This window comes from Manis javanica, chromosome 13 (genome assembly GCF_040802235.1).
Source record: "Manis javanica isolate MJ-LG chromosome 13, MJ_LKY, whole genome shotgun sequence".
Classification (NCBI taxonomy): Eukaryota; Metazoa; Chordata; class Mammalia; order Pholidota; family Manidae; genus Manis; species Manis javanica.
The window spans coordinates 99,651,857-99,677,464 of NC_133168.1; the positions used below are offsets into that span (position 1 = coordinate 99,651,857).

The following is a 25,608-nucleotide window of genomic DNA, read 5'->3' on the forward strand; positions in this document are numbered from 1 at the left end:
GGCAGCTGCCACAATAGGCCACCGTGTCCTGACAGTCCCCAGGGTCACCCAATGCCCCCTGAGCCCCAGGACATGGAGGGGCTCCCCAGGGATGGCCACGCCCACCTGCCCAGCGACTCACTCCAGGTGTTGGGGTGCTGTTTAATGAGCTCTGGGGACACGGCCCAGCCCTGTACAGAATCACCAAACTTGGTTCAGCAGACAAATACAGGAAAACACACACAGACCTGCCCTGAAGGGCGGCAGCTTTTCAGTTGGCTGGGGGAGGGGGGGGAATGTTCCCAGGGCCTTCGGAGGGCAATGGGGGTCTCAGCATTGGGGGCATAGGAGTTGGGGGGTGTACCCCAGGATTTGAGGGGTGAACTCCAGGAGGCTGGGGGTGGACCCCAGGAGCTGGAGGATGGACTCCAGGGGCTGATGGGTGGACCCCAGGAGGTGGGGGGTGAACCCCAGGAGGCTGGGGGTGGATCCCTGGGGCTGGGGGATGAACCCCAGGAGCTGGAGGGTGGACCCCCGGGGCCTGTGGGTGAACTGCAGGAGCTGGTGGGTGCACCCCTGGGGCCTGGGGGTGAACCCCGGATGGTGGAGGATGGACCCCTGGAGCGGGTGGGTGGACCCCCGGGGTTGGAGGGTGGACCCCCGGAGCAGGGGGGTGGACCCCAGATGTGGGTGGGTGACCCACAGGAGCTGGGGGGTGGACCCCGGGAGCAGGGGGATGGACCCCGGGAGCTGGGGGGTGGACCCCAGATGTGGGTGGGTGGCCCACGGGGGCTGGGGGGTGGACCCCGGGTGCTGGGGGGGGCAGCTGGGGAGGGCCCGGGGGCCCCGAGGGTGCAGGCCCACTGGGCGGCATGGGAGGCAGAGGCATGCCCCCTGGCGGGGGTGGGGGCAGGGCCTCGGGCAGCGGGGGCCTCGGGGGCAGACCATTCATCAGTGGGGGTGGGGGCCGCTTCACCCCCGGGGGCCCGGCGGGGAGGCTCGGAGGGGCCGGCGGCTTCTCCATCTTGAAGTGGAACTGGAGGAAGAACTGAGGGGCGGGGAGAGGGCTGAGCATCCCGGGCCCCGGGGGGCAGCCCCAGGCCAACCAGGCTGAGGGACATACCTGCTTCGTCTCCCGGTTCCAGTGTGTCCAGAACCTGCCCTCGGCCTTGTCGATCTCCCTGCTGGGGACCTATGTGGCCGGGCGGGGAGGTCGGGGGGCTTCAGGGCCGCGAGGGCTGGCGCCCGGGCCCTGGGAAGCCCTCTTGCGGGGAAGCACGTTTGGCTCCTGGGGAGCGCGTGCGGCTCGTGTTCCAGCCCTGGGGCCCAGGCTGGAGCCGTGACAGCTGTCCGCGCGGGCGGCGGAGCTACAGGACCCCCGAAGAGGCCGGTGGCCGAGCTGTTTTTACTGCTGGGGCTGTGCTGACATCCCTGCTTCCAGTGGGCGCCCACCTCAGGACCCCCGGGCCATGCTTCCCGCCCTCCCCTGCTGAGGGGCTGCGTGAGTGGGCCGCAGACCCGGCGCTACCTTGAAGGCGATGGTCTCGTACGGCTCGGCGGCCATCAGCAGGTACTGCCAGCGCCGGTCCGGGGGCTCAATCCTCTGCTCGTAGGCAGACATGAAGCGGTGGCGGGGCATGATGCCCTCGGCGATCTCGGGGTAGTCGATCTGTGGGGACACAGCCAGTGGTGGCACCGCCTCTTAGGGGCCCCTCCCTCCCCACCAGACCCTTGCTCACCTGGAAGAGGAGGCTCTGCTGGCCCATCTCCGTGTCCCTCTGCTTGGTCACTGCAACACACACGGGTCCAGAGTCCAGGGCCCAGCACCACCCATCACAGGAGGGTGGGGCACTGGGGCATCATGGGATCAGCACCCCGGTGCCGTCCGCAGCAGCACGGGTGTGTCCAGGGAGGGGGGTGCTCTGTGCCGCATGGAGGCCCCAGCGTCCTCACCCCAGAGATCCGGAGCCGAGTAAGGGCTGAGAACTAGGGGCAGTGAGCACGACCTGGGCCCAAGCTCCCAGGGGAGGGCATCCCTGCATCAGGCCCAAGCCTCTGGCATCCTGCGGTCAGTCCTGCAAGCCCTCCTGCATCTGCAGCAACACTCGGCCTAGAAACCATCTAGCGGGTCGCGGCCAAGAGGCCTTCCCTCTGGGGGCTCCCCCACGGGGGTCGTGCTGTCCCAGCCCCAGTTCTGTCGGGAGGCCTACCCTGGGGTCTCTGCACTGCCGTGCCCCATGTGGAATGCCAGCCACACACAGGACGACCCCACCTTTTGTCACAGTCCCACATATTCCATCTGGGCCCCTTGCCAGCTTTCTGCAGCCATGCTTCCCGCCAAGGGCTCCACTGAGCCAGCCGTGCGTCCCCCAGCAGCAGCTCCCGGCTCAAAGGACAGGGGCCCCTCCACGCTCCCACTCACCGCACTAGGAGGCACAGGGAGGAATCCGGCTGGGAATGGAGACCACCCCCGACAGGCCAGGTGGCTCCAGGAACGGGGAGCGAGCAGGAGAGCTGGAGCCAGTCAGGTCCAAGAACAGCATGTGTGGCTCAGGGCCGGGGTCCCGGGGACAGACTCACCTTTGTAGCCAGGGCGGCCGATCTTCACGAACTTCTTCACCTCCACCTTGACCTTCTCTGGCGCCGGCTGGGCCGGGGCCTCCTTGGCCTCCTTGGCTGCTCGCCGGGCCCTGCAGGTGGGCGGCATGTGCTGCTGTGGCCCTTCCACACAGGCCACCGAGGCCGCGGCCCAGGTGCTGGGAGCCGTGCCCCCCGCACCCTGACCTTGGGGCTTGTCTGAGTGGGGGTGGAGACAGACCGGCACCTTCCTCTCCCTGCCACTTCCCGCTGCCCCTGCCTCTCCTCCCCCTGGCAGAAGCCTCGCTCTGCAAGGTCAGCCAGCTTCAGTGCTGGCAAGGGCGCACCGGCCCCACGTCGGGGGCGGGCGGCTTCAGCCCCAGCGTGGCTCAGACGCGTGAGCAGCAGCTTGCCCCAGGCTTGGCCCTGGCCCAGGAAGGGGCGCAGGCACTCACAGGTTAGTCTGGTGCTTCTTTCCCTGGGTGTGCGCAAGGTAGCTGCCCTGTAGCCGGAAGAGGACACACACGGTTAAGACGGGCGCGCAGGGCCTGGGGACTTCTTGACTCGAGACAGAAAGCTGCGTGGGGTCAGCACAGGGTACGTGATGTGCACTCAGAGCAAGACAGGACGGGCCTCAAAATGTCCACTTGGGAGTGCATGGGACACAGTCTCATCCACGGTTGGGGGCTGCAAGTGGACTGTGCTGGGCTGTGGACACTGCATGGCAAGAGCTACCAGCCCAACAAGCAGACATTCCCCCTAGGCCACCTCTCCCGTGTGGGCAGAATGAAGTGTACCCATTAGTGTTTCTCAACTGGGGGTTTTTCTGCCCCTCTGGGGACACTGGGCAATATCTGGGTGCATCTGTGGCTGTCATGACTTGGGGTGGGGGCCAGGAAGGCTGCTTAGCTCCTTGTAGTGCCCAGGACAGCCTCCCCTCCAAACCCCCGCTGGGAATGTCCTGGCCTGACAGCTGCAGGACTGGGGGAAACCCTAAATATATGCCGTTTGGCTCAAGAGCGTTAGTAATTGTGAATAAACCAGGAAACTTCCAGGCGGACAACATGGAAAAGGACAGATGAACTCTAGCAACACTGAGCAGGTTGGCCAACAGGCACACTTGTCAGGCTATCGTCTGGACAACCTCACAGTTGCCAAAGGACCAAACGGCAGCCACACCGCCCACACCTCAAAACCCTGACGCAGGACGTCCCGCTATGCCCGCCCGACGCTCACTGATGCACGCTGACACAGCCCCAGTGCCAGCACTAAAGGGCACTTGGTACGTCCACAGCAGTGGTGGCCTCCAGGGCCAAGGGCCTGGCCTCACGTGGAGTGACCAGGGTCTCTCTGGGAAGATGCCATGCTGGGCAGCCGGTGGTTGATCATGAGCAGCGGGCCCAGTCAGCGTCCCCCCACCCTTGGCTGTGTCCTGCACGTCTCCGAGTGACGATGAAGACGGGGCGGGAGCTGCGTGCTCCTCGGCCCGGCCGGGGCGTCTCACCTCGTTGTTGTGGAGTGTCAGGCACAGCTTGCACTCGTAGGAGCCCAGGTGGTTCTTCATGAAGTAGGGGTCCTGTGGGGGGAGACGGCCCATGAGATGGCGGACGGCGCCCTGTGGCCCTGCCAGCCTACACTCGGTGAGGGCCTTCCTGGAGAAGCCCAGCTTTCCCACGGCTGGCGCAGGGAGGCGGGCCGCCTTCCTTCTGGGCAGACAGTCCACGGTCAGAGGACTATGGCAGCGCTGCAGGACTGTCTGGGTGCCTGGGCAGGCGCAGCCATGCAGCGACAAGCCCCCACAGGGGATGGGGAGCGGCAAGGCCTGAGGGGGAGCCTGGTCCCGCACCCACGGGAGTTTTGGGCCCTGAAGGCAGAGGCAAAACAGCACTGCTGACTGCCCATCGGCCGCGCCAGCGCCCCACGTGGCCCCACACAGGGCAGACACGGGCAGAGGTCACGTCTTCGCACCCCGGGAAGCCGGCCAGGTGGGACGTGCAGAACCAGCTACAGGCTGGGTTCAGCTCATCAGCATCGGCAACGGCAATGCCCGTGCACTGGAACACGGGGACAGTAAGGCTTACAGGTGAAGCCCCGATCCTCAGGGCCCTCTAGGGAGAACCACACAGTGACCACGGGAACACACACGGGTGGCTCTGTCCCAGGGAACACTGGGCCACGTCTGGGGACATCTGTGGTTGTCGCAACTGGGGCTGCTCCTGTCATCTGGTGGGGGGCGCCAGAGATGCTGCCCACTCCCCAGGATGTCCCGAATGTTCACGATGTCAAGGGGGAGCCCTGGACCCACCAGAGCTCCGTGTAGCCACAATAAAAGGCTGTCTGCACTACGTGTGCTGGGATGATACCAACCCCCGCGACACCACTGTGGCCCTCGGCATGGGCAACTGCCCCCGCACACCACCAAAAACCCTCGCCCCGTAAAAGCCCCTGAAACATGGGGTCGACAGCTGACGGTCTCAGGCAGACAGCTGAGTGGGTGCTCTAGGTCCAGTGCCCGCGCATCCCCACAAGGACCCCAAGGCCCAGAGGGGCACCAAGCAGCCGCCCGCCCAGCCCACCTTGTTGATGTCAATGGTTTCCAGGGCCAGCTGCCGGAGGCGCTCCCGGCGGTCCCGGTTGCTCTCGGAGGAGGAGGCCACGCCTCCACTCCCGGTCTTGCCCCCAGGGCGGTGCTGGAAGTCCATAGCGGGGGCCGCGGGGCTCTACCAACTGCCGGAGGAACCTGAGGCAGAGAAAAAGATGGCCATCACAGGGGCCTCCCCGGGCCTGGCGGCGCCCCCACCATCTCTCACCCCTCAGCCTGGGCTCCTGCCCTCACCTCTGGATGCTGAGTCTGAGATGCCTCGTCCCACTGCAGCTCTCCTGCTAGGTGGGGGCCTCAGGAGTCTGACAGCCCAGAGACCAGAACCTGCAAGTGGGAAGATCAGGCCAAGTTCTCACTAACAGGTCTTGCCTCCTCCAGGACGCCTTCCCAGAGTGCCCAAGGCCTGGGCGTTCTCCTCCTCCTCCTCTGAATGCCCTCTCTTCTCCTCTGCTTTCATTGGTCTCACCCTAAATTCTACTTCTCTGGCTCGGCTATAAATTTACTGGAAGCAAGGAAGGCATCCATGCATCTGTCCCTACTCCCTAACAAAGAGAAGGTTCTCAAGACCAGTTTACGGCGGGGGACAGACACCCTCTTCCACTCCCTCCGACCAGCCCAGGCACCGGGCCTCCGGACGCCTCCAGGCTCTTCTCTCTGCTTTAACACTCCCCATCCTGACGAGTCAGTGCTGGCTCCAGGCCAACACTGGTTTAAACCCAGTTTCTTGTCTCTGTTGGGCTGAGCTCAGAGCAATGAAGCCCAAAAACGTGACCCCACAAAGATGTTCACATTCGCATCCCAGGACCCAAGGACGTGTACGTTCACATGGCAGAGGGACTGTGCAGAGAGGATTGGTCAAGGCACCGGAGATGGGGGTGCCCCTGGATTGCCAGGGCCCAGGGTCCTCACGAGGGTCCCTATGAGGGGGGCAGGAGGTCAGGATCAGAGAGATGGGAAGGCGTGGCCCTGCCGGCAGTGCAGACGGAGGAGGGGCCCCCCGAGGAGAGGCTGCGGTGCCTCTAGAAGCTGGAAGAGGAGGATATGGTTCTCCCGGGGCCCCCAACCCTGCCCACCTGGATTTAGGACTCTGACCTTCGGAAATGCATAATAATAAGACTGTGTCATTTAAAGCAGTACATTTGTGGTGATTTGCTACAGTGGCTGCAGGAAACTGAATATCAGGGCAGGCACAGGCTGGGTGGCTGGGGAACATGCCCCGCAGGTGGCCCAGCAAGTGCCTGCTGAGAGAATCTGACTGGCTCAGGAAGGCCCACACACACACCGCTCACCAAATCAGACCCCAGACCCACAAGCACCCGAAGCAGAAACTGCTGGTTACTTGAGGCCCAGGGCACAAGCGTTACCGTCCCCTGGCAGCATCGCCACTTGACCGAAGACGGAGCTCACACCTGACAGGAAGGTCACATGTCCAGGTGCCCTCGACTCCCCGGGCAAGTCAGAACTTTATTCTCAGAATCGGAGTCCTCTGGGCTTAGGCAGGTGCGGTAGGACCAGAGAGCCTGGGGGTGAGGGCCAGGCTAAGGAGGGGGATTCCATCTAAACCTACCCACCAACAGCAGGTAGCCTGCTCCGCGCCCACTCTGGGTCCAGCAGGCAGAGGCCCAGGCTGAGATCAGGAGGCTTTTTGGGGGAAAGGGCGCCTGGAGAAGTATCCCAGATACTAACAGTTTGGGCCCTCCGTGCCCCAAAGAAACCACCAGCACCTTGCTAGGCCCCCCAAGCGGCAGGACTCTCCAGATGAGCAGCACGGCCCCCACATGCAACTTAACATGAACACACAAGAACACCACGTGCCTGAGACAAAGGAAACCTAGCGGACACCTTAATAGATGTCACCACACCCCTAGACTAACAGAGAAGTCACTGCACTGTGGAATGAGGACAGGGAGCCACAGGTGAGCAAGGCTAATTAAAACAAGACCAGACCCTCGGAAAGTAAAGACATAGAGACCCAAACAAAAGACAACACGAGAGCTCAGAGATGAGTCAAATCTTCCACAGAGGATTAAAAATTGAAAGAAGGAAAGAAAAAAAAAAAGCCAAATTAAGAACCTGGATGAAATTCCAGGGGGAGAACAGGAAGAAACGAGACCTACCAAACAAATGAACGTCACCAAAGCAGCAATGTAAAACACGCTAGAACCGAAAGGACCCTATTTTTCAGAGACAAGCAAGTGAAAAGACCCTCAATACAGATAGATCATGAAACTTTATGACACCACAGTAAACCTTCAGTTTCTACCAGACAGAAAGGGGATTAGAAACAAAGGGTCAGAAACCAGAATGGGACCTAACCTTTCAGAACAGCACTGAAAACCAAAGACAAGAACCCCTCCCTGTTCTCAGTAGGAATTTCTCAATCTAGAACAAGTACACCTCATCTTCTGTGTGGCAAAATACACCCATTTCAGTTAACCAAGGTTCCAAACAGATCACTTGATTTCTTCAACAGCTACTGGAAGATACTCTCTGATGTGATGCGGGAGGAAGAGACAGTCAGATTGAAAACAGAAGCCAACCCAGGAGAGCAGACAGAAAGTTCCTGGACAACCCGGTCTGCTGCAAGGCGAGCAACCAGTCCCACCTGGAGCAGGAGCCTGCCAGGGTCCGAGAGAGACAGACCAATGGAAAAATACCAGAGATCGGTGTGTGGGGTGCTGGGGCTTTGCACACAGAGGAACAGGCAGACAGGATCAACTAAAAGGAAAAATAAACGAATTGGCTTTTGAGAGAAAAAAAGAACAGTGGAAGGAAAACAAAACAAGCTGATGAGGTACCTGCCTCAGCAGCGAAATAGGTTGACTAACGGTTTGGCTAAGGGTGGTGCCGTGCAGAGTGTGGAGGGTAGGAGGCGGAAAGGAAACCTCACCGACCACGACGTGAAGTCAGTAGATCGCGTCTAGTAACACCGACACCTCCAGGGGAACGGCGCTGTTTTAAATATAAAGGCTGCAAGAGCGAAGAGGCTGTCTCTGAGGCCCAGCCTCCTCCAGGAAGCCTTCCCAGACTGCCCAAGGCCTGGGCGTTCTCCTCTTTCTCTGAATGCCCTCTCTACTCCTCTGCATTCACTGCTCTCAAACTAAATTCTACTTCTCTGTCTCGGCTGTAAATTTATTGGAAGCACCGCCCTCTCCCTAAGCCTGCAAAGCAGATTCTTGTCTCGAGTCCCCCCTCGGCCTCCCGGAGGCGACGGAGGGCAGAAGCGAGAAGCCCCCGGAGATGCCGGCCCCGGGCATCCAAGCGCTCGCGAACCGGTGCCGGCGGTCGCCGGGGCGCAGCGCGGAGCACACCGCCCCCCAGGGGGTCTCCGGGGAGTCCCGAGGCACGCGGCGTCAGGGCGCTGGGGGCCCGCCCGAACGCCAGCCCGGCCTTCTCTGCGGAGGGGCAACACGGCCGCCCGCCCTCCGGTTGCGCCCCCCATCGCAGGCGCCCTTCGCCACAACCCAGGACCCCGCGGCCGCCGCCCCACCCGCGGTCCTCACCCACACCCGTCGCCGCGCTACAATCTCCTTTTCGGTCGTCGCCGCCACGACTGTTCTGCGCACGCGCACAATGGAGGAAAAAAAAGCACTTCCGGGGGAAATAAGCGCAGGGTCTCCGTGTACGCATGCCCGGCTCTTTCAGGGCGCCGATGAACCGATCCGGAGGCGCGAAGAAAAGGGGCGGGGCTGAGAGTGCGGGCCGGAAGCCGCTGTGCGCGTGAGCACCAGGCTCCCAACGCTCTCTCGCGCGGAGCCAATTCTCGCCCGAGGGCAGGCTGCGGATGTCCCACCTCCGACGGCTCCTGGTTCCTACGGTCAAGGACGCTTCGGGTGTGGGGATGCTCTACCCTGTTTCCACCCCGGGTCCACCTTATTGCTTGGCTGTGTATAACAACAGGCCGCCTCGTCCACCCTCCCGTGCGTCCCAGGAGAGCTTCGTAGGCCCCGGAACGTTGGCGCCTTGCGCAGGTGATCGACAGGATGAGCGGCTCGGGTCGCGCAGGCGCAGTAGCTCCAGCATAGCTTCCGGGACGACGCCGTAGGACTTCTTTGGCGCGGGCAGCAGGGACGGCGGCCGGGAGGGCGCGACCTCGCGCTCCGCTTTCCGGGACCCGGCGGCGCCATGCGTTACAACGAGAAGGAGCTGCAGGCGCTGTCCCGGCAGCCGGCCGAGCTTGCGGCCGAGCTGGGCATGCGGGGGCCCAGGAAGGGCAGCGGTGAGCAGGCCGGGGCACCGGGTGGGCGGCGGGCGGGCGGGCGGGGGAGGGCGGCCTTGAGCCGCCGAGCCCGCGCGAGCCCGCCCTGTGCCCGCAGTCGTGAAGCGGCGGCTGCTGAAGCTGGTGGTCAACTTCCTCTTCTACTTCCGGACGGATGAGGCCGAGGTAGAACGGCGGGGATGGCTGGGGCCGAGGGTCCCGGGGTGTGGCTGGGGCTGGGGTCTCGGGGCTGGAGGGCAGACGGCAGGGTCCTGGGGTTGGGCTGGGTCGGTTTCTGGGGCTGGGGTCTCCGCAGCGGCCCGCCCCCATCCGCCCTCGTTTGCCCCCAGCCCGTGGGCGCCTTACTGCTGGAGCACTGCAGGATCACCCAAGAAGAGCCGAGCGGCTTCTCCATCAGTGAGTGCAGGGATGGGCCTGCGGCGACCCCCCAAAACAAAGCTCACTGTCCCGAGCAGCCCCACTCGGGCTGGCCTCCTCGCCGAAGGGGCTCAGGCAGTGTGCACCTGTCCAAGTCACTTTCTAGCCGTCACCCCCCAGCCACCAGCACTTTCTCCCCTGATGGGGAGCACTGCCTTCTCAGGGCGCCCTGCTGTCATTGTACCCGTCCTCAGTGCCGGGTCGTGTGCTGGGGAGTCTGGAGAGTCCCCGTGGGCTAACTTGAGAGGGTGGGGGGTGGTCTGTGGAGCAGGCAGAGTCCTGTAATGATTTTTCAGGGCAGCTGTAGCAAAGTGCCACAGACAGGAGCCTAGACAGCAGACGTTTCTTTCTTTGGCATTTGGAGGTGGGAATCTGGGATCAGGATGTGAAACGGGGGTGGTTCCTTCTGATAGGGAATCTGTCCCCGGCTCTCTCCCAGCCTTCAGGTGCCACCAGCAACGCTTGTCCTGTGGAAGCATCACTGCATTTCTGCTTCAGCTGTCATGTGACTCCCTGCATGTTTGCTTCCCAGCATGCCCTCTTTATAACGACTTTTGGTCCTATTGGGTTAGAACTCTCCTATTTCAGTGTGATCTCACCTCAGTTATACCTATGATGAAAATCATACTCGGGGTTTCGAGAGCTAGGACTTGAATATATCCTTTTAGGGACACAGTTCAACCCACAGCTGGCGAGGATGGATGAGTCTGTGCTGGGGCCAGAGGAGGGGACAGTTGTGGCCAGCGGTAACAGGAGGCTGAGCTTTCTGGGGGGCCGGGTGTGGGAGTCAGTGGGGACAGACTGGGGCCGCTCCCTCTGCAGGCTTTCTGGAGGACCCAGAGAGGAAGTACCACTTCGAGTGCTGCAGTGAAGAACAGTGTCAGGAGTGGATGGGGGCTCTGCGTCGAGCCAGGTTGGGTACTGGCTGGCCTGGGGGACTGGAGGGCAGGACAGAGCGGGCCCTGTGAGCCCACACCACTTTCCTCCCCAGCTACGAGTTCATGCGGAGGAGCCTCATCTTCTACAGGAACGAGATCCGGAAGATGACCGGCAAGGTACATCCCAGGCTTGAGATGGGGGTGCAGGGTGGCCGTGCATATGGCCTCCAGGGACCTCTAGCTCATGTGCCCCCCTCCACCCACACAGGATCCCCTGGAACAGTTTGGCATATCCGAGGAGGCCAGGTTCCAGCTCAGCAGCTTGAAGGCATGATGAGTCTGGGGGCCGGGCTCAGCTTTCCCACTGTGGCTGGAATGAGCCCTCCCCACCCTTGCCAGGCCCTGGGTTTCCTGGCTGACCCTGGATCTGTGTTGAGAGGTGTTTGGCCGTAAAAATTTCAAGAGCCTGAGGCTGGTGGAGTTGGGCAGGGACTCCCTTTATGGAAGCACCACCCAGCAAGCCCCCCTCCCTGTGTCTCTGGACCCACTGGACTGGGCTCACACCTTTTGGTGCCACACACGTGTGCCAGGAGCTGTGCCTGGCGGCTGCTGTGCCATCCAAATACACAAAGCCAGATGATGCTGTGAAGGGCATGGGCCCTGCCTCCTGGGTCATGCCCCACCTGGTGGTGGGGCCACAGTGCCTCCCCTAGAGGAGCATTTGCTTATTGTTAAAATAAAGTACCTCTTTTCCACACAGGGTGGCAGTGCGGCGAGTGAGGGGAGGGATGTTCACCATGCACAGGCTGGGCACCCAGGCAATCAGAGCTGGCTCCCAGGAGGGTGGGAGGGGGACAAGGGTCTTCTCTGGGCTCAAGGTCTAAGTGTCTGAGAGGACGGGGCTGGGTTGCCTGGGTAGAGGGGAGGAGCCCTAGAGCCACAGCCAGGAAAGGCGGGCTGGTGCTCACAGGCCCTGGGGGAGAACAAGGGGCATGATCCCCCAGCTTACGGGACCCCTGTGAGTGCAGCCGCGACTTTGGGAAGGGGAGGGTTTTGCCCATGGTGTTAGTTTCCCCGAGTGGGGCCCATCCTGGGTGGGCCTGATTTAGTCGGGAGCTGGGTGCTTGGGTCTGCTGTGGCCAGTGGCTGCCTTTGGGTACACATGGGAATTCTAGGGTAACTGTCATCCCCACTTGGGGGACAATGAGTGCAGCCTGGGGCTGCCTAGGTTCTGAGCCCCTGCTGTGTTATAACCAGAAAAAATGCTTTACGAGACCAGGTTCAAGTGAAACGGTATTTTATTACAGAGGTGGAAATGCAGAGTGGAGTGGGATTCACTCAGGAAATGAGGGTCAGGCCAGCAGCCCGAAGAGGGACAGGCCATGCCAGCGCCCCCGACTCAGTTAACCAGAGGGTGAGGCCAAAGCCCCGCCAAGTTACAAATTAAGGTCTAGACACGAGACAACAGTGTGGATGGACCCAGAGAATGGGAATGGCAGCTGCGAGAAACCAACTCCTAGCGGACCGGCGTGGATAAATAAGGGGGCGAGTGAGTCTTAAATAAGTCACAGTTCATAGCTGGGAGGAAAGGCCAGCTCCTGACTAGAGGGTCATCTTAGCTGTTAGGTTTTCCTGAGCAGAGCGACCAGAAGTAGCCCGCAGCCAACGGCAGCACCAGGGGTCTGTCTGCAGGGCCTCCCACCTTCCCCACAGCAGCCTGTCTGCAGGCAGCAGCTGATCTCAGAAGGGCCTGGGGACACAGATGGAGGGCAAGGGTGGGTGCAGAAAGGAGACCCCTGCCCTAAACGGGCCAGCTCAGCCCACTGTCACCCTGGGGTGTGCCTGCAGACAGCTGAGCTGGTAGGACAGATAGGCACGTCAGCAGGAGTCCTGCATGAGTGGCCGTGGTCGCCCCAAGGAGGGGTGTGTACAGGGTTTGATTTGCTCAAGGTCAGGGACAATGCTGCATGCTGTGGCTTCTCAGCTTAGGAGCTATGCTCCCAACACAGGGTCCACAGGGTGACACAGCACCTTCAAGGCTGGCCTGGAGGAGAGCCAGGCAGCCAGTTAGGACGGGCCATTCTGAGGGCCGTCGCGAGCACCATCTTCTGTCTATTGCTCTGGGCTGGCCAGCAAGCCCGACAGCAGGGGCGAGTGGGGTGGCTGGAGCCAAGGAACTGTCTGGCACCAGCCCTTCCTGACCTCTCTTCAATAATGCCTCTGCCCCCTTGCCGGGAAGGTGACTTGAGACCCTCGGACCGGGAGGAGGCAGAAGGCCTAGCCTGCCACACCAACCCTCCAGTAGACGGAGGGACCCTGGCTGCTTGGCTAGGGGCCCCAGCCCCCTGCCAGGAGCTTTGGGGGCTCTGGGACATACCTGTTTGGCGACAGTATATAGATGACGCCACCCAGCTGGGGGACCCAGGCCCATTCACAGTCCCTGCGCTAGAATCCTGCTGGCAACCTCCAGAAGCTTCTAGAACAGGGCTCCTGCCATCCTGCAAAGCCCTGCGCCCTGGTTGCCCACCCCTAGCGCACTGGTTCCCGAGCACCATTTGAATTGGCTCCAGTGTGGGGCAGGTGCCCCCAGCTGTGGGGCTGGAGGGCAGCGCGGCTGCCCAGAGGGACCGGGCGGGGAAGTGCGGCCAGCCCTGGGCGTCACCGCTCCTGCGCACTTGAATAAATAAAAAGGTTTTCCCTAGGTTTCCTTTCTTCCTTCTTTTTAGTTCACTGTGCGTTATACGATCTAAAAATAAATGGTCAAGTCTATGAAATTTATAAATCTTCATCTCTATAAAATACTGTCACTCGTGAGCGTGACTCTCTGTACAGACACCAGGCACCCTCACTGCCCCACGTCCCCGCTGCCGCACCACCCACGAACCACACGCTTCAGTGGACTGTGGCAGGAGCCCACTGTGAGCAAAGACATACAAGGGTAAATGCACATTTCCACAACCGCTCAAGCCGTCGGGAGTCAGGTACCAGACCTTCGGCACAAGCTCCAGAGTGGGGTCCCCTCCCCATGGCTCCAGGCTGTGGCATCGCCACACAGGTTCGGGAGGGCCACACCGTCTGCGCCCAGCTGGCCGGCCGTTCCTATGCCAAAGGCGCCCATCCTTGGACTCAAGGGCCGGTAGTCTTGTCGGAGCTGTTCACAGTGACGGGGTGGGCGGCCGGGCGCCCCCTTGCGGGGAGGGCCTTTTCTGAGGGGCGCCACCACACAGCAGACGCCCTCCGCCGGGGTGGGCGTGCCTTTGGTATGGGAAGAGCGGCGGGGACGGACGGCGCACAGTTCAGGGGCCAGTTTTGGCGTTGGTCCACCTCGAGTCAGCACCAAGAGGACGCGGGGGCGGCGAGGCCTGGCAACAGGATAGCACCGGGGCCCGCGGTCGGCGTCTCGCTGGCGGGCCAGTTCTTCGGGCCGATGTCCGTATATAGATCCAATCATATATAGTATTTACACTTCTCAATAGGTTGCCTTTATGACTTCGGTGGAATAAAATAAATCAAAATTGTTTATACTTTTTAAAAAACGATAAATACTTTATCTAAAACTATGAACAGTACGAGCTGGAGCCGAGCCCCAGCACCCCCACGGTCCGTGCAGCGCTGATCACAGTAGAGCCTTGACATCTGTCCGCTGGTCCTGGCCGCCCACCCCGTGCTTGCATAGGTCTCGCAGTTGAGGTAGAAATCCTAGTTACCTGCAGAGCCAGCGTGGGAGGAAATGCAGCATAGCATTAGCACTTGGTCCCCATAAGCCCTGACACTCCCCGGGCCAGGGAACCAAAGCCGCCTACAGACAGACAGAGGGATGGACGGAGCATGGTGGCTGCAGGGCCCAGGCCACGCCCCTAGTCCACTCAGAGGTGGGAGCTCCAAGCCGTGCGAGGCCCTCCTGGCCTCCCTCCTCCCGAGGAGCCCTGGAACTGAGATGCGCCCACCTAACCCCCGGTCATGGCTCGAGGGCACTGCTGGCCGCCCAGCCCACGGTGACTGCCCTTGACACCGCTGCAGGAGGGGGCGGGCAGCTGCCCACTGAGGGCCTGGATGGGAGCCTGACACCAAGGTCTCCCCGTGCACACCGCAGACTCCTCAAGCCTACACAGCACGTCTGGTGGCAAGAGGCCACTTTGTGCTGAAGCCCTCTCTACCTTCCAGGCTTTCCCGACAGAACAGACGCACAGCTGCGCCCACACCTCAGCTGCTCTGCACTTGACCAGGAGGCCACCACACGTGCTCCCACTTAACGCTGCAGGCGGCTGGGGACAGCAGGATCTGTGCCTGCCCCAGCGCCTCGCTAGCACCTGGCCTCCTTCCAGACCTCACCCTGGACGCCCCTCGCCCCAGGGGACATTAAAGCACCCACAGAGGCCAGGCCAGCTACACCAGCAGCCCAGCCCCAGCATCGCAGCACAGCCAGTCAGGGAGCGGACAGGGACCTCCTGAGGCCTCACAGCCACCTTCCTGCGCTGCCCTCAGCTGACCCTACAGTGCCGCGCGCCAGCCAGCCACCTTCCTCTGCGGCCAGCACCGTGCTTACCCCATGACCCGGCAGCCCCGGTGCATGTAGGTGGGGGCCTGCACACAGGGACCTGAACCAAGGAGCCCAACGGACCACCACCACCCTCTGAAGCCCTACTATGTGCCAGGGGCCTTACACGCATTACGTCTGCCTAAAACCGTAGAGGCGCAGTCACGGAAACAGACTAGGAGGCCCAAGGGCACAGATGGCCAGGCTGGGATGCCCAGGCACCTGGCTATGGCTGACACAGAGCCTACGGGGCCAGTAAGCTCAAGCAGGGCTGGACGTTCCCCTGTACCCCTGCCCACCGCCTGGAGAGACATCCCAGATCTGCTGGCTCCCTGGGCAGAGGCGGCCTCAGGGATCTGGTGTGAAGGGCCGGCCACTGCCTTCAGGTTTTACGGTGGTCACCCCGGCCTCCCGACTCCCTGGCTCCTTCATCCTCTGCGATTCTCAGACCGACCACCTCCACCCGCGGCTGTAGCAGAGCAGCCTCTGTCCCCCAGGGCCCCGGCGGAGCCCCACAGACCCGCCTGTCTCTGGGAGAGGAAGGACAGCTCAGGTTCTCGAACGGGATGCCTGGCTGGGTGCTGGCCTTACCTTACAGAATACGAACAGCTAGCTAAGCAAGGTCTTTATCGCGGCTTAACCCCCGCAAGGCGCGCGGCATATGGAGGTGGCATGCCAAGGGAAACCCATACGGCGGGCGGCCCCGTGGAGCCGGGCTGCGGGGTCCCAGGGGCGGCCCGGGCCAGGGTCAGCCCAGGCAGAGGCTGCTGGTGCACCGCGAGGTGGGGGCGGGGGGCCTTGTGCGGGAGGGAGGCAAGCTTGATGGACAGAGAGGCGTTAGCAGGCGGCAGAGAGGCGGCAGAGGAGGCGGGCGCGGGCAAGAAGGCCGGGGCGGCGGGCAGGGGCGCGAGGCTCTGCAGGAGCGCCGGCTCGGAGGGAGCCGGCAGCAGTGCGGGGGCGCGCGGCCCTGCGGGGGCCCGGCCCGGAGCTGGAGGGGGTGGCCGCGGCTCCACGCAGTGCGGGGCCTGAAAGTTAGAGGCGGGCGCGCTGGCCACCGCCTGCAGTGGGGTTAAGCTCAGCGTGGCGCTGCGACACGCAGCCCCGCTGCCGAAACTGGCTCCAAACGGATGAGTGGAGGCGGAAGGCACCGCGTGGTTAAAGACACCTGAAACAGGAGAGAAAAACTCGGCTTCAGCAGGCGGCCCTCCCCAGGGAGGCCCAGAGGAGCGCAAGGAGGGAGGCAGACAGGTGTGGCTGCACGCGGGTGCGGGCACACAGCAGGTAGCAAGCGCAGGCGGCCAGGCGACTTACTTGCAGGCGGCTCCAGGCCCCCCCGGGTCCCCCACTTCCCGGCAGGCCTGCCGGGCTCCCGGCTGCCAGCAAGGGCTGGCCTGCCTGCACCGGCAAGGAGCCGGCGTCGGGCGTCCGGGGCCCCACGGAGAGCCAGCCCAGGCTCCGCTCTGTCCGACACGGCGCCACCGTGCGGCAGGTGCTCGCAGCCACCTGCTTTCCCCAGCGCCAGCCCCCAGGGCTGCCCCAGAGCCCGTGGGCCGTATCAGGTCTGACGGGCGCCCTCCACGTGGAGGAAGGAAAGTAAAGCCCTCTCCTGAGGGTAAGGGGGACACCGTCAACCAGAGAGCCTGACACAGGCCGACTCACGCATGAGCGCTCTGCCCGCACCAGTCATGGCTGCATGTCATGGACAGGAGCGAGGTGGCGAGTGCAAAGTGGACCTGGAGGGACAGGCAGGCCCAGCCTCTCACCCCTTAGGGGCTCTGGAAGGGAACCTGCAAAGCAGCGGCGGTTAACCCGGCGGCCCCGGGGGCGGCGACGGCGCGGCTTGGTGTCTCCTACCCCAGGGCAGGCCCGCAGCCCGGTCTGGCGGGCGAGACAAGCGGCTGCCTACCTCCGACTGTGCCGCCCGCCACCCCCGAGGGAAAGCTGCCTATGGCGTGCGAGTTGGTCAGTCTGGTTGTGGCGGACGAGACGTGCACCAGCCCGGCGGCAGCTGGCACAGAGCTGAACAAGGACTGAAGCACAGATGAGCCCAGGTTGGCCTGCAGGGACATGGGGCCCAGCGCGAACTGCGGACCAGGCGCGAAGGAGCCCAGGAAGGGCCGGTGCGTCTGCGCGGGGGGCGCCACGCTACTCGCCGGGGCTGCCACCGTGGCAAGGCCGGGGTTGCTGAGGAGGCCCCCGGGAGGCACGGCAGTGGCGGAAATGAAGAGGTTGTGGCCGTTCTTGAAGTCGGGCTCCCGGTCCCGGCTCCTGCCTGTTCTGCCGTGCCCGAGAGGTGCCCTGTCCGAGGGCCCGCACACGGGCAGGCCCAGCTCGCCCGCCTCCCTGCTCTTGCCGCCCTCGGCCTTCGGGCCACCGAGTCCGTCCAGCTGCCTCTTGTGCACAAAGGGGCCGGGCTCCGTGGTGCCACCCTCCTTGCCCCGTGGGGCAGGAAAGCTCGAGGGGGCACCCAGGCCGGCCGGCTCGGGGGCCTTGTGGGACAGAGGAGCACCATCACTGAAGCCGTGTAAGCTGAGGTCGGTGGCCAGGCCCCCGCTGAAGGCAAAGCCGTTGGGAGGGTTGCTGCTCGGGCTCAGCCCGCCGGGCCCCACCAGGGTGCCCGGAAAGCTCTTCCTGGGGTGGGCAGCCAGCTTGCCATCAGTCGAGCAGGGCTCCTCCAGGGGGGGCCGGAAAGCAAACAGGGAGTTCTGGCTCAGAGCGCAGCCAGCCTGCAGCGGGCTGTCGGAGGACTTGGCCAGGCCGAGGTCAGAGATGGGAGAGAAGGTGGACTTCCACTTGCTGCTGTTGACGGGCTCACTGGCAGGCGCCGGCTTCCTTCCCACCAGGCCGCCCCCTGATGAGAGAGGCACAGGCCGTGGGACCGGGCACCTGCAAGGGCCTTGGGGAGTGGGAGGAAGCTGCATGGGATCCGCTCACCACGTCCCCAGAGAAGCCTATTTCATCCCCTGCGGCCTCTCCAGGGGGCACTGGGGCAGGAGTCCTGGGGCCCGCCCCTCTGGGGGGCAGGCGAGTGGGCTCACAGTGGGACCCAGTGGTGGCACCGGAAGAGCCTCGACCCGTGCCTGGCAGCACTGACGCTGCACTGCCACGGGGACGGCCTGCAGTCGCCATGTCTGTGGGGTAGCACCCAACACCACTTGGGCAGTTCCAGAAGCACAGCATGGCTCCCTCACCAGTCTGGGGTGGGAGCACCATCACTCACCATTTTCCAAGGTTTTCGGAGGAGATTTGCTTTCTAAGGAGATGGTTGCAATTTTCCTCTCAATTCTATCAAGGAAAGAAAAGTAGATGAGTGTCAGTGGCTTCAGAGGTACCACCCACCACACTGCCCTCCCTCAGATCTGAGAGGCCCCGGGGCACCACGCGGTGGCCCCAGAGCTGCCCGACGCTGTGCGTGTAAAGGCACAGGGCTGAGGGCTCAGTCACGGCAGGGGTACAGGGATGGCATTTGCTAACACGCAAAAGACGCGCATCCCAGATAGAACCATCTCCGGTTGAGGTTTTCTCTCTGGTTCTTTCTGCAAACTCGGATACTCCCTACAGAACACCAGAACCCGCAGCACGTCCTCCCGCTGTGCGGGCCCGGAGCACACCGCAGTCCCAGGCCCGAAGGCGCTGTGTGCTCTGTGTGCCAGCAGTCCCACCGCACAGCCCCGCGGCCACCGGGGCCTGCAGAGACAGGCCTCCAGATGGAGCCGGGGAACTGCCGAGCTGGAGCCCCCAGTGCGAGGAAGAGCAAGTGCTAAACATTTTAAAGCGTGATTTATGTCTGCGGAGGAGGAACAAGATGAAACGACTTAGACAAGAACCAAAAACACAGGCAGCAGAAGACAACACAGGCAGGACACCACCACCATCCAACGCCTGGGCCAAGGTCGCCATGGGAGAGGCGGCCGGGCACGGGAAGGGGGGGCCTGCGGACCGTGTGTTCAGACACAAAGAGCCTTCACAACTTGACGGCCCGCTGCAGAGGGGGCTCAGGGCTGCGCGGCCCCCCAAGAGAAGCTGCACAGGCAGCCAGGCAGCGCTTGGCAGAGCCAAAGCCAGAAAGACACCCTGCCTCACAGACCCGAGGGCGGCCGAGAATGACTCACACCGCCCAGGACGTGGGGAAGCCTGACGCTTGCATATGGCTGGCGGGAATGTGAGACGGCAGCAGCTGTGGGGCGACTTGGCCGTTCCGCACAAAGTTACACGTGATGTTACTAAGGGACCCGGCAGCTCCACGAGCTCTTCAAAGAGAAACATGTATGTGAACATTCACAGCAGCACGACCTACAACAGCTAAAAACTGGAACCCCAAGCGCCCATGGACAGACGGATAACCACGTGGTCCGTCGACGCACTGGGGTATCACTCGGCCTTAACAAGGAAGGACCCAACACCTGCAACAATGTGGGCGGACCTTGAGGACATGGTGCCCAGTGGAGTAAGCCAGACACAGGACAGAGCCCGTCTGATCCCACTTCTAGAAGGTTCCCAGAGAGCCACATCCACAGAGACAGAAAGTGGTTGGTGGAGAGTCAGTGTTAAGGGGCATAGGCTGCTTTTGTGAGGTGATAAGAACACCCTAGGATTAAGAGCACGAAGTGTGCATGACCTGTGAACACAGCCAGGGCTGCATGCCTGAAGAGGGCAGTGCGGCATGAGTCACATCTAATAAAGCCGCCATCAACACAGCCATTGTCCTTCGCAGACGGAGACAGGCAGGAAGCAGGGAGAAGAGGCAAAAGCCCCAGCGCCCCAGGCTCTCTCCTGCATGGCCGACTGACCCCTTCATCTCTTCTACCCAAGCGACATGCACACAAGTGACCCAACAGCTCGTGGCTGCTCTGGACACAGGCTCCTGGCCGGGGCCGCCGGTGGGACGGCAGGTGTCAGGTGGGAAGATGCCCTCGGACAGCCTGGGCCCTGCATGAGTGGACTGGCTTCTCACCAAGTGGTGGGCAGGCTCAGAAAACTGCTCAAGGACAGCACCGAGAGACACTGACGGCAGGTGAGGGAGAAACCCCCAACGTCAGGACCTGGCCCCACAGCCCACGGCTGGCCGGCCCCACGTAGCCCCACATGCCTGGCGCTGCTGGGCTCATCCTCAGAGCCCTGCTCCTCGTCCGAGGTTGGTGGGGAGCAGTGGGCCCCATTGCTCTGGCCCAGGGGCCTCTCCTTCTTGAGCACGGGCGGCTGGTCGTCGTCCTGGGAAGGGACAGGGGAGCTCTGCAGGCTCTCAGGGGACGAGATGGCAGTGATCTCCAGAGGCTGGTTAATGTTGCTGACCTGGGGGATCAGCACACAGCACAGGCCCTGTCACCGGGCTCCCAGGGCACCGACACCCAAGGGCGCTGCTCAGGGCCCTCCTGCCCGAGCCACCACATCACGGGAAGGCCGCATGCAGCCCTGCCTATCTCGGCTGGGCCAGGCGGGCTCCCCTGTACCTCCCGCCTCCCCAGCCAATCCTGGACTTACCATGGAGTTGAGGTTCAGGGGAGACCCTGAAGACTGCGTGAAGAGGCCAGCAACAGATGGCAGGGCCCGGCGCTTGGGGGACACACCTGAGCTCAGGCTGGGGGTCCCTGCTGATGCCCGCTTCCTCCTGCCCCGCTTGCGGCTATCCTGCCCAAGGCTCTGGCCACTGTCTCCGCGAGCACCCGATGGCAGAGGGCTGTGCTTGCTGGGGGGTGGCGGCCTGGTGCCGCCAGCGGCCGTGCCAGTGAAGATGACCCTTCTCTTGACTTCGCTCTCTGGGTCCGAGAAGCCAGCTTCGGGAACCAGGTCCCCTTTGCTGGAGTCTAGGAGCAGGCCCTGGGGGGCGCTGCCGAGCCGGGGGCTGGCACAGAACTGGTGGGCAGGTGAGGCTGAGCCAGAGTTGCGGGGCTGCACTAGCAGTGGGGGGTGCTGAGGGGTGGAGCTGTGGGACCCCACAGGAGTGAAGAGGCCTCCCGAGGTGGGGGGATCATCAAAGGCTGCAGGCTCAGCTCCGGGAGGAAGTGGTGCCGGGCTGCACGACAAGGCCCCGCTGATGGCCATGGAGCCGGCGTAGGAGAAGCCTGCAAGGGAACGGGGGCTCCTCAGGGGGCCGTTCCAGGAGAGGACAGAGCCCAGCTGAGGACAGCGTGGCCAGGGTGGCGCTGGTGAATAAGCTCAGGACCCAGAGCCACACACCAAGGGACCCACAGGCTTTGAGACGCCCACCCAGGCTCGCGTGAGGATGGGTCAGCTCCCAGGTGCTGGGAACCAGAACCCAGCTAGGATGTCACCTACAGGCTGCAGCACGCTTTCCAGGCTGACATACAGCCTGCCCACATGCACCCACACCAGGACAGCCTGGCCAAAGGCTCATGGGTCACACCGAGGGCCCTGAGGGCGTCCTGGTGCAGGGCTGGCTGTGCTGCTGTGCCCAGACCCCACGCCAGGAAGAGCCGGGCTAGCTCTGAGCCCATCCTGGCCCCTCTGCGGTCCTGGCTCTGGCCCTGCTAACACCACCCAGCCCGGGCGGGCCTGGGAGCAGCAATCCTACCTGCAGCTGCCAGGGCAAGGCTCTTGCTTCCGGCACCGTGGGCATTAGCAACCAGCTGCTTTTCAAGTGCAGACGACTCTCGGGTCTGCGGCACTGGGCTGGGAGTGCTTCTCTGAAGAGAGGAGGTGCACACTGTCGGCTGAGCCAGGGCCAGGGGGACGAGGTCATGGAGGCCAGCCTGGGCCTGAGCCACAGGACAGGCAGAAGCAGGCAGGCGCAGAAGGGGCAGACCTGCTTGGGGTGTGGGCTCGGGGGCAGCCACCAGAAGGCTCTGACCGCACATGGGACAGATGCCTGACAGGGTTCTAAAGATCTCTGGCCAGCAGTCACGTGTCAGGCTCAGGGTGAAGGGAGCAGGGAGGGGCTGCAGCTATGAGGGGCCCAGCAATTCCACCCTGCATGGAACACGATAAAAACAGTCCACACAAAACCTGTGGCACACATCCACAGCAGCAGTGGGGACACGTATCCATCAACAGGCAAACAACACACGTCCACACATGGAGCACTGCGTAGCCACGGAAAGGAGCAGAGCCCTGCCCCACACCACACGTGGAAGGACCCTGACCACACGGCACTCAGTGAGACACTAGACACACAGGCCACACAGAGTGGGACCCCATTCCTGTGACACGTTCACAAAAGGCGAGTCCACAGACAGAATGTGGGCCTGTGGCTGCTGGGGGCTGGGGAGGGGGCAGGTGACTGCTAAGGAGATGGATCTTATTTTGGGCAGTGGGATGTCCCGGAAAGAGACGCGGCGGTGGCGCAGCTCTGTGGGTGCACCGAGGTGTGTACCTCATGGGGCCAGCTGTGGATCCCATCTCACCCAAAGTGGACGAAAGCCCACGCAGCGTGCGGGTCAGCTTTTGCTCCTCCCGCCCACATGTGTGGCCTCACACAGGACAGGCCTGAGAGAAAATCTGCAGACGCCGCCGGGATTGACTCTGGCTTCTAGACGTTCTGTTTCTTGGGGTTTCACGGTTTGTTCAAAACTTGCCAGCATGTAACTTGGCAGAAGGTGCTGCCATGGGCAGGAAATGCACCTCCTGACCTGCATGGGTGGCCCTCCTGGTCACTCACCACTTTCTCGGCACGGCTGGGCAGCACCACGCTGGCCAGGGGGATGCTGACGGGCAGCTTGCTGGGCTGCACAGTGCTGAGCGGGATGCTGACCGGCAGGCTGGTGATGGCTTCCCCACTGCTGGCATAGGCGCGCTCCTTCACACCCTGCAGACACAGCTGGCCATGACCCTGGGCCCGAGCCCCCTGGGGAACCTGGTAATGATGCCACAGGCCGGGCCCACCCCACACGGCCCATACCAGGCTTTCCCACATGGTCAGAGCTGCTGTGTCATCGCGCCCGCGTTCTGCCTCACAGGGGCCCTGCACTGGTGCTGCCCTCCTACTCTCATCCGCTAGCCGGGCAAGGACACCAGCAGGGCCAGGTCCCCCCCGCTGCCCTTACCTGCTGGCCCCACCCCATCCCCTTCACCTGGCCACCCCTACCAGCCTCCTGGCTCAGGACCCGCCCAGCACCCCCAGCAGAGGAGGCCTGCCCTCACCTTCTCACCACTCCTCTCTCCAGCCATCTGCAAGGCCCCGGGGGACGAGGGCCGCAGGTCCTGAGGGCTCAGCTTGATGCCGTTGGCCAAGCCAGGGCTCTGGTAGAGAAGGCCATTCTCCTTGGCGTGCTCAGCTCTGCAAGGGGACATGTCCCTTGGTCGCCGTACAAGGAGCCCCTCCAGCCAAGAGTCCACTCTCAGAGCTGGCAGCCTGGACCCAGCTGGCCCCACAGACCCTCCAAACCCATGAGTTCCCACTTAAAAGACGCCCCCAGCCAGCAGCCAAGGGTGCCAGATGCAGACTGCACAGGCCCCGTGCTCACCGTGCGTGCAGCTCACCGGCAGCCACCTTGCCACCGGCAGCATGGTCCTGGCTCAGGTGCCGCCGCAGTACCAGCTTGGCTGGGGAGAGCCTGGTGTAGTCGGGCAGAGCCAGGCTGGACAGCTTCTCGAGCCTGGGCCTGCTGCCGTGGCTAGGAGTGCAGGGCACGACCTCCTGGTCCAGGGGGGTGGCCAGGTGCTGGGGGGGGCTCTGCTTGGAGGAGGGCCGGCTCAGAGTCCCGCAGAGCTCGTAGCCGGCCGCGCGCCCGTTCATAGAGAGCTCTGGGCTCATGCTGCTCAAGGGCGGCGGGGGGAGCGGGGGGCAGTCCCGCTCCAGGTGCAGCCGGCCCGGCCCCGCCTCCAGCTCCCGGCCCAGTACGCCTTTCCCTCGCAGGCGCGCACACAGCGCGTCGTCAGGTGGCGCACAGGACTTGAGCTGCAGGAGCTCCTGTTGCCGCTGGCTCTTCTCCAGCTCCACGATGCTGATCTTCAAGGCAAAAGGGGGGCGTCAGGCTGCCCCTGGGAGGGGGCTGCTCACACCTGCTGAGGGCCAGACCCCAGGGGCTCCGCCGAGAGGGACTATCCTGGGAAAGCGCGAAGGACGCCCACCCAGGGGCCCGCCGCCCAGACACAGGTCCAGAAGCTCTGGGCAACCACACGAAATGGCAGGCGGGCATCCAGTGAAGCTCTACAGGCACACACACGCGCTGACCCAGAAAGACGTTCCGCGGGAGGCAAGGACGGGGGACAGGAAGCCTGTTCCTGCTGACGTGCTTTGTCTGCAACCCTCCTGACAGTGTCTCCTGGGTGGTCAGGATGCCAGGCACCCTCTACCCCATAACGAGCGTGCATCGCCCATAACACCTCAAGGGTACTCCCTCACAGAGACTTCTCTCACAGGCACATCTGTGGAGGCAGGGCCTGGCTCTGGGAGCAAGGTTGGCGGAACGTGTTTACAACGCACGCTGCTGGTTCGGCAGGCAGGAGACACCTGGGCCTCGATCCTTCAGCAAGCAGCTTGATAAGGGGCGCTGGGATCTCGAGGTGCTCCCAGCCCTACTTCGGGAAGTATGTGTTTAACTTCCTGAACACAGGCGTGCAGAGGAACTGCAATGTCGCCTGTGGTGATTAATCACTTGAGAGAATCCCGGGGGTCCCAACGGGAAAGTTGGTACAACCTATGAAGCCCCACCCAGTGCTCCGGGGCCATAGCCTTCCCAAGCGGGCGCTGCAGGAGCTGTGGACTGTGCGTTGTTTCTCCTAGTGTGACTGCAGCCGAGTGGCTGGAGAGGCCTTGTAAGGGTCAGGCTGGCACATTGGGCCACCCTCCTCCCCACACCTTCTGCTGACCTTGCTGACCTGTCACCCTCACCAGAGTAAGGGCGGCTCTGCCAGTCACCGTCACAGATGGCTGCTGGGAGGTGCCTGGCATGCAGCCCTGGGACGCAGGCCCGTGGCCCGAGCCGGCTCCCACAGCCCCAAGGCCCTCCACGCCTGTGCCAGCCCACCTGCAGCTCCAGGCAGTGCCGCTGCTTCTCGGAGATCTGGCTGCGCAGGGCCTGCTTCTCCTTCAGGAGGCCCTCCAGGGACAGCGTGGACCAGTCCAGCCTCAGCTCCTCGCAGCGAGCCTTGAGCTGCAGGGAGGGGTGGGGGCTGCTGAGAGCCCCGGCCAGGAGGCCCCTGCTGGAGCACGCGTGGCCGTGGGGACGTGGGTGGGGCCCAGTCCGCCTGCCGTCACGACACGGCTCTGGGTAGGGTCCCCAAGGGCCTGTGTGCTGGAAGCACAGGACGAGCTCTGAAAGCCAGGCTGAGGGGGCCAGGCGAGGGGTGCCTGCAGGGCAGGACAGATGTGGGGCCCCTCAGAGAGCCTGGCCTGGGGAACTGGGGATGGGGAAAGCCCATCTAGTGAAAACTGCAGAGGCTCCGGGCGCCCTGTGATCAGGAGAGCCCGCAAGGGTGCCAAAAACGAGCTGGCAGGGTG

The 25,608-nt window shown here is 63.2% G+C and overlaps 3 protein-coding genes across 18 annotated transcripts in view; 1 reads left to right on the forward strand and 2 right to left on the reverse strand.

Annotated features, from left to right (window-relative positions):
- Positions 1-121: 121 nt before the first annotated feature.
- SF3A2 (splicing factor 3a subunit 2) lies at positions 122-8,795 on the reverse strand. Of its 2 annotated transcripts, XM_073220639.1 has the most exons (11): positions 8,662-8,737; positions 6,568-6,678; positions 5,393-5,482; positions 5,133-5,296; positions 4,061-4,132; positions 3,012-3,058; positions 2,560-2,669; positions 1,719-1,768; positions 1,508-1,648; positions 1,103-1,171; positions 122-1,027 (listed from the first exon to the last, which is right to left on the reverse strand). In XM_073220639.1, the coding sequence occupies exons 4-11, from the start codon at positions 5,256-5,258 to the stop codon at positions 251-253; spliced, it is 1,392 nt and encodes a 463-aa protein (XP_073076740.1). In that variant the 5' UTR covers positions 5,259-5,296; positions 5,393-5,482; positions 6,568-6,678; positions 8,662-8,737; the 3' UTR covers positions 122-250. The 2 variants fall into 2 exon arrangements, with proteins under 2 accessions (XP_073076740.1, XP_036874190.1); XM_037018295.2 differs by lacking the exon at positions 6,568-6,678 and having other exon boundaries at positions 8,662-8,795.
- Positions 8,796-8,944: 149 nt separating this feature from the next.
- On the forward strand, positions 8,945-11,429 carry PLEKHJ1 (pleckstrin homology domain containing J1). Of its 2 annotated transcripts, XM_073220655.1 has the most exons (7): positions 8,945-9,377; positions 9,475-9,542; positions 9,707-9,773; positions 10,234-10,361; positions 10,617-10,707; positions 10,786-10,849; positions 10,941-11,429. In XM_073220655.1, exons 1-6 carry the CDS (start codon positions 9,284-9,286, stop codon positions 10,839-10,841), a joined length of 504 nt encoding a protein of 167 aa, XP_073076756.1. In that variant the 5' UTR covers positions 8,945-9,283; the 3' UTR covers positions 10,842-10,849; positions 10,941-11,429. The 2 variants fall into 2 exon arrangements, with proteins under 2 accessions (XP_073076756.1, XP_036874199.1); XM_037018304.2 differs by lacking the exon at positions 10,234-10,361 and having other exon boundaries at positions 8,946-9,377.
- A 523-nt stretch (positions 11,430-11,952) lies between these two features.
- The window catches only part of DOT1L (DOT1 like histone lysine methyltransferase), a 50,680-nt gene continuing 37,024 nt past the window's right edge, over positions 11,953-25,608 (reverse strand). For 8 of the 14 annotated variants that reach the window (XM_073220631.1, XM_073220629.1, XM_073220634.1 and 5 more), the window contains 11 exons: positions 25,136-25,261; positions 23,630-24,114; positions 23,307-23,442; positions 22,825-22,971; positions 21,742-21,853; positions 20,691-21,271; positions 20,299-20,501; positions 19,322-19,459; positions 18,430-18,494; positions 17,116-18,060; positions 11,953-16,374 (listed from right to left, as the gene is read on the reverse strand). In XM_073220631.1, the coding sequence (XP_073076732.1) occupies positions 15,836-16,374; positions 17,116-18,060; positions 18,430-18,494; positions 19,322-19,459; positions 20,299-20,501; positions 20,691-21,271; positions 21,742-21,853; positions 22,825-22,971; positions 23,307-23,442; positions 23,630-24,114; positions 25,136-25,261 (3,477 nt within the window). In that variant the 3' untranslated portion in view covers positions 11,953-15,835. Of the gene's footprint in view, positions 16,997-17,115; positions 18,061-18,429; positions 18,495-19,321; positions 19,460-20,298; positions 20,502-20,690; positions 21,272-21,741; positions 21,854-22,824; positions 22,972-23,306; positions 23,443-23,629; positions 24,115-25,135; positions 25,262-25,608 lie in introns of all 14 variants that reach the window. The other 6 variants (XM_037018281.2, XM_073220632.1, XM_073220630.1 and 3 more) reach the window with 5 other exon arrangements.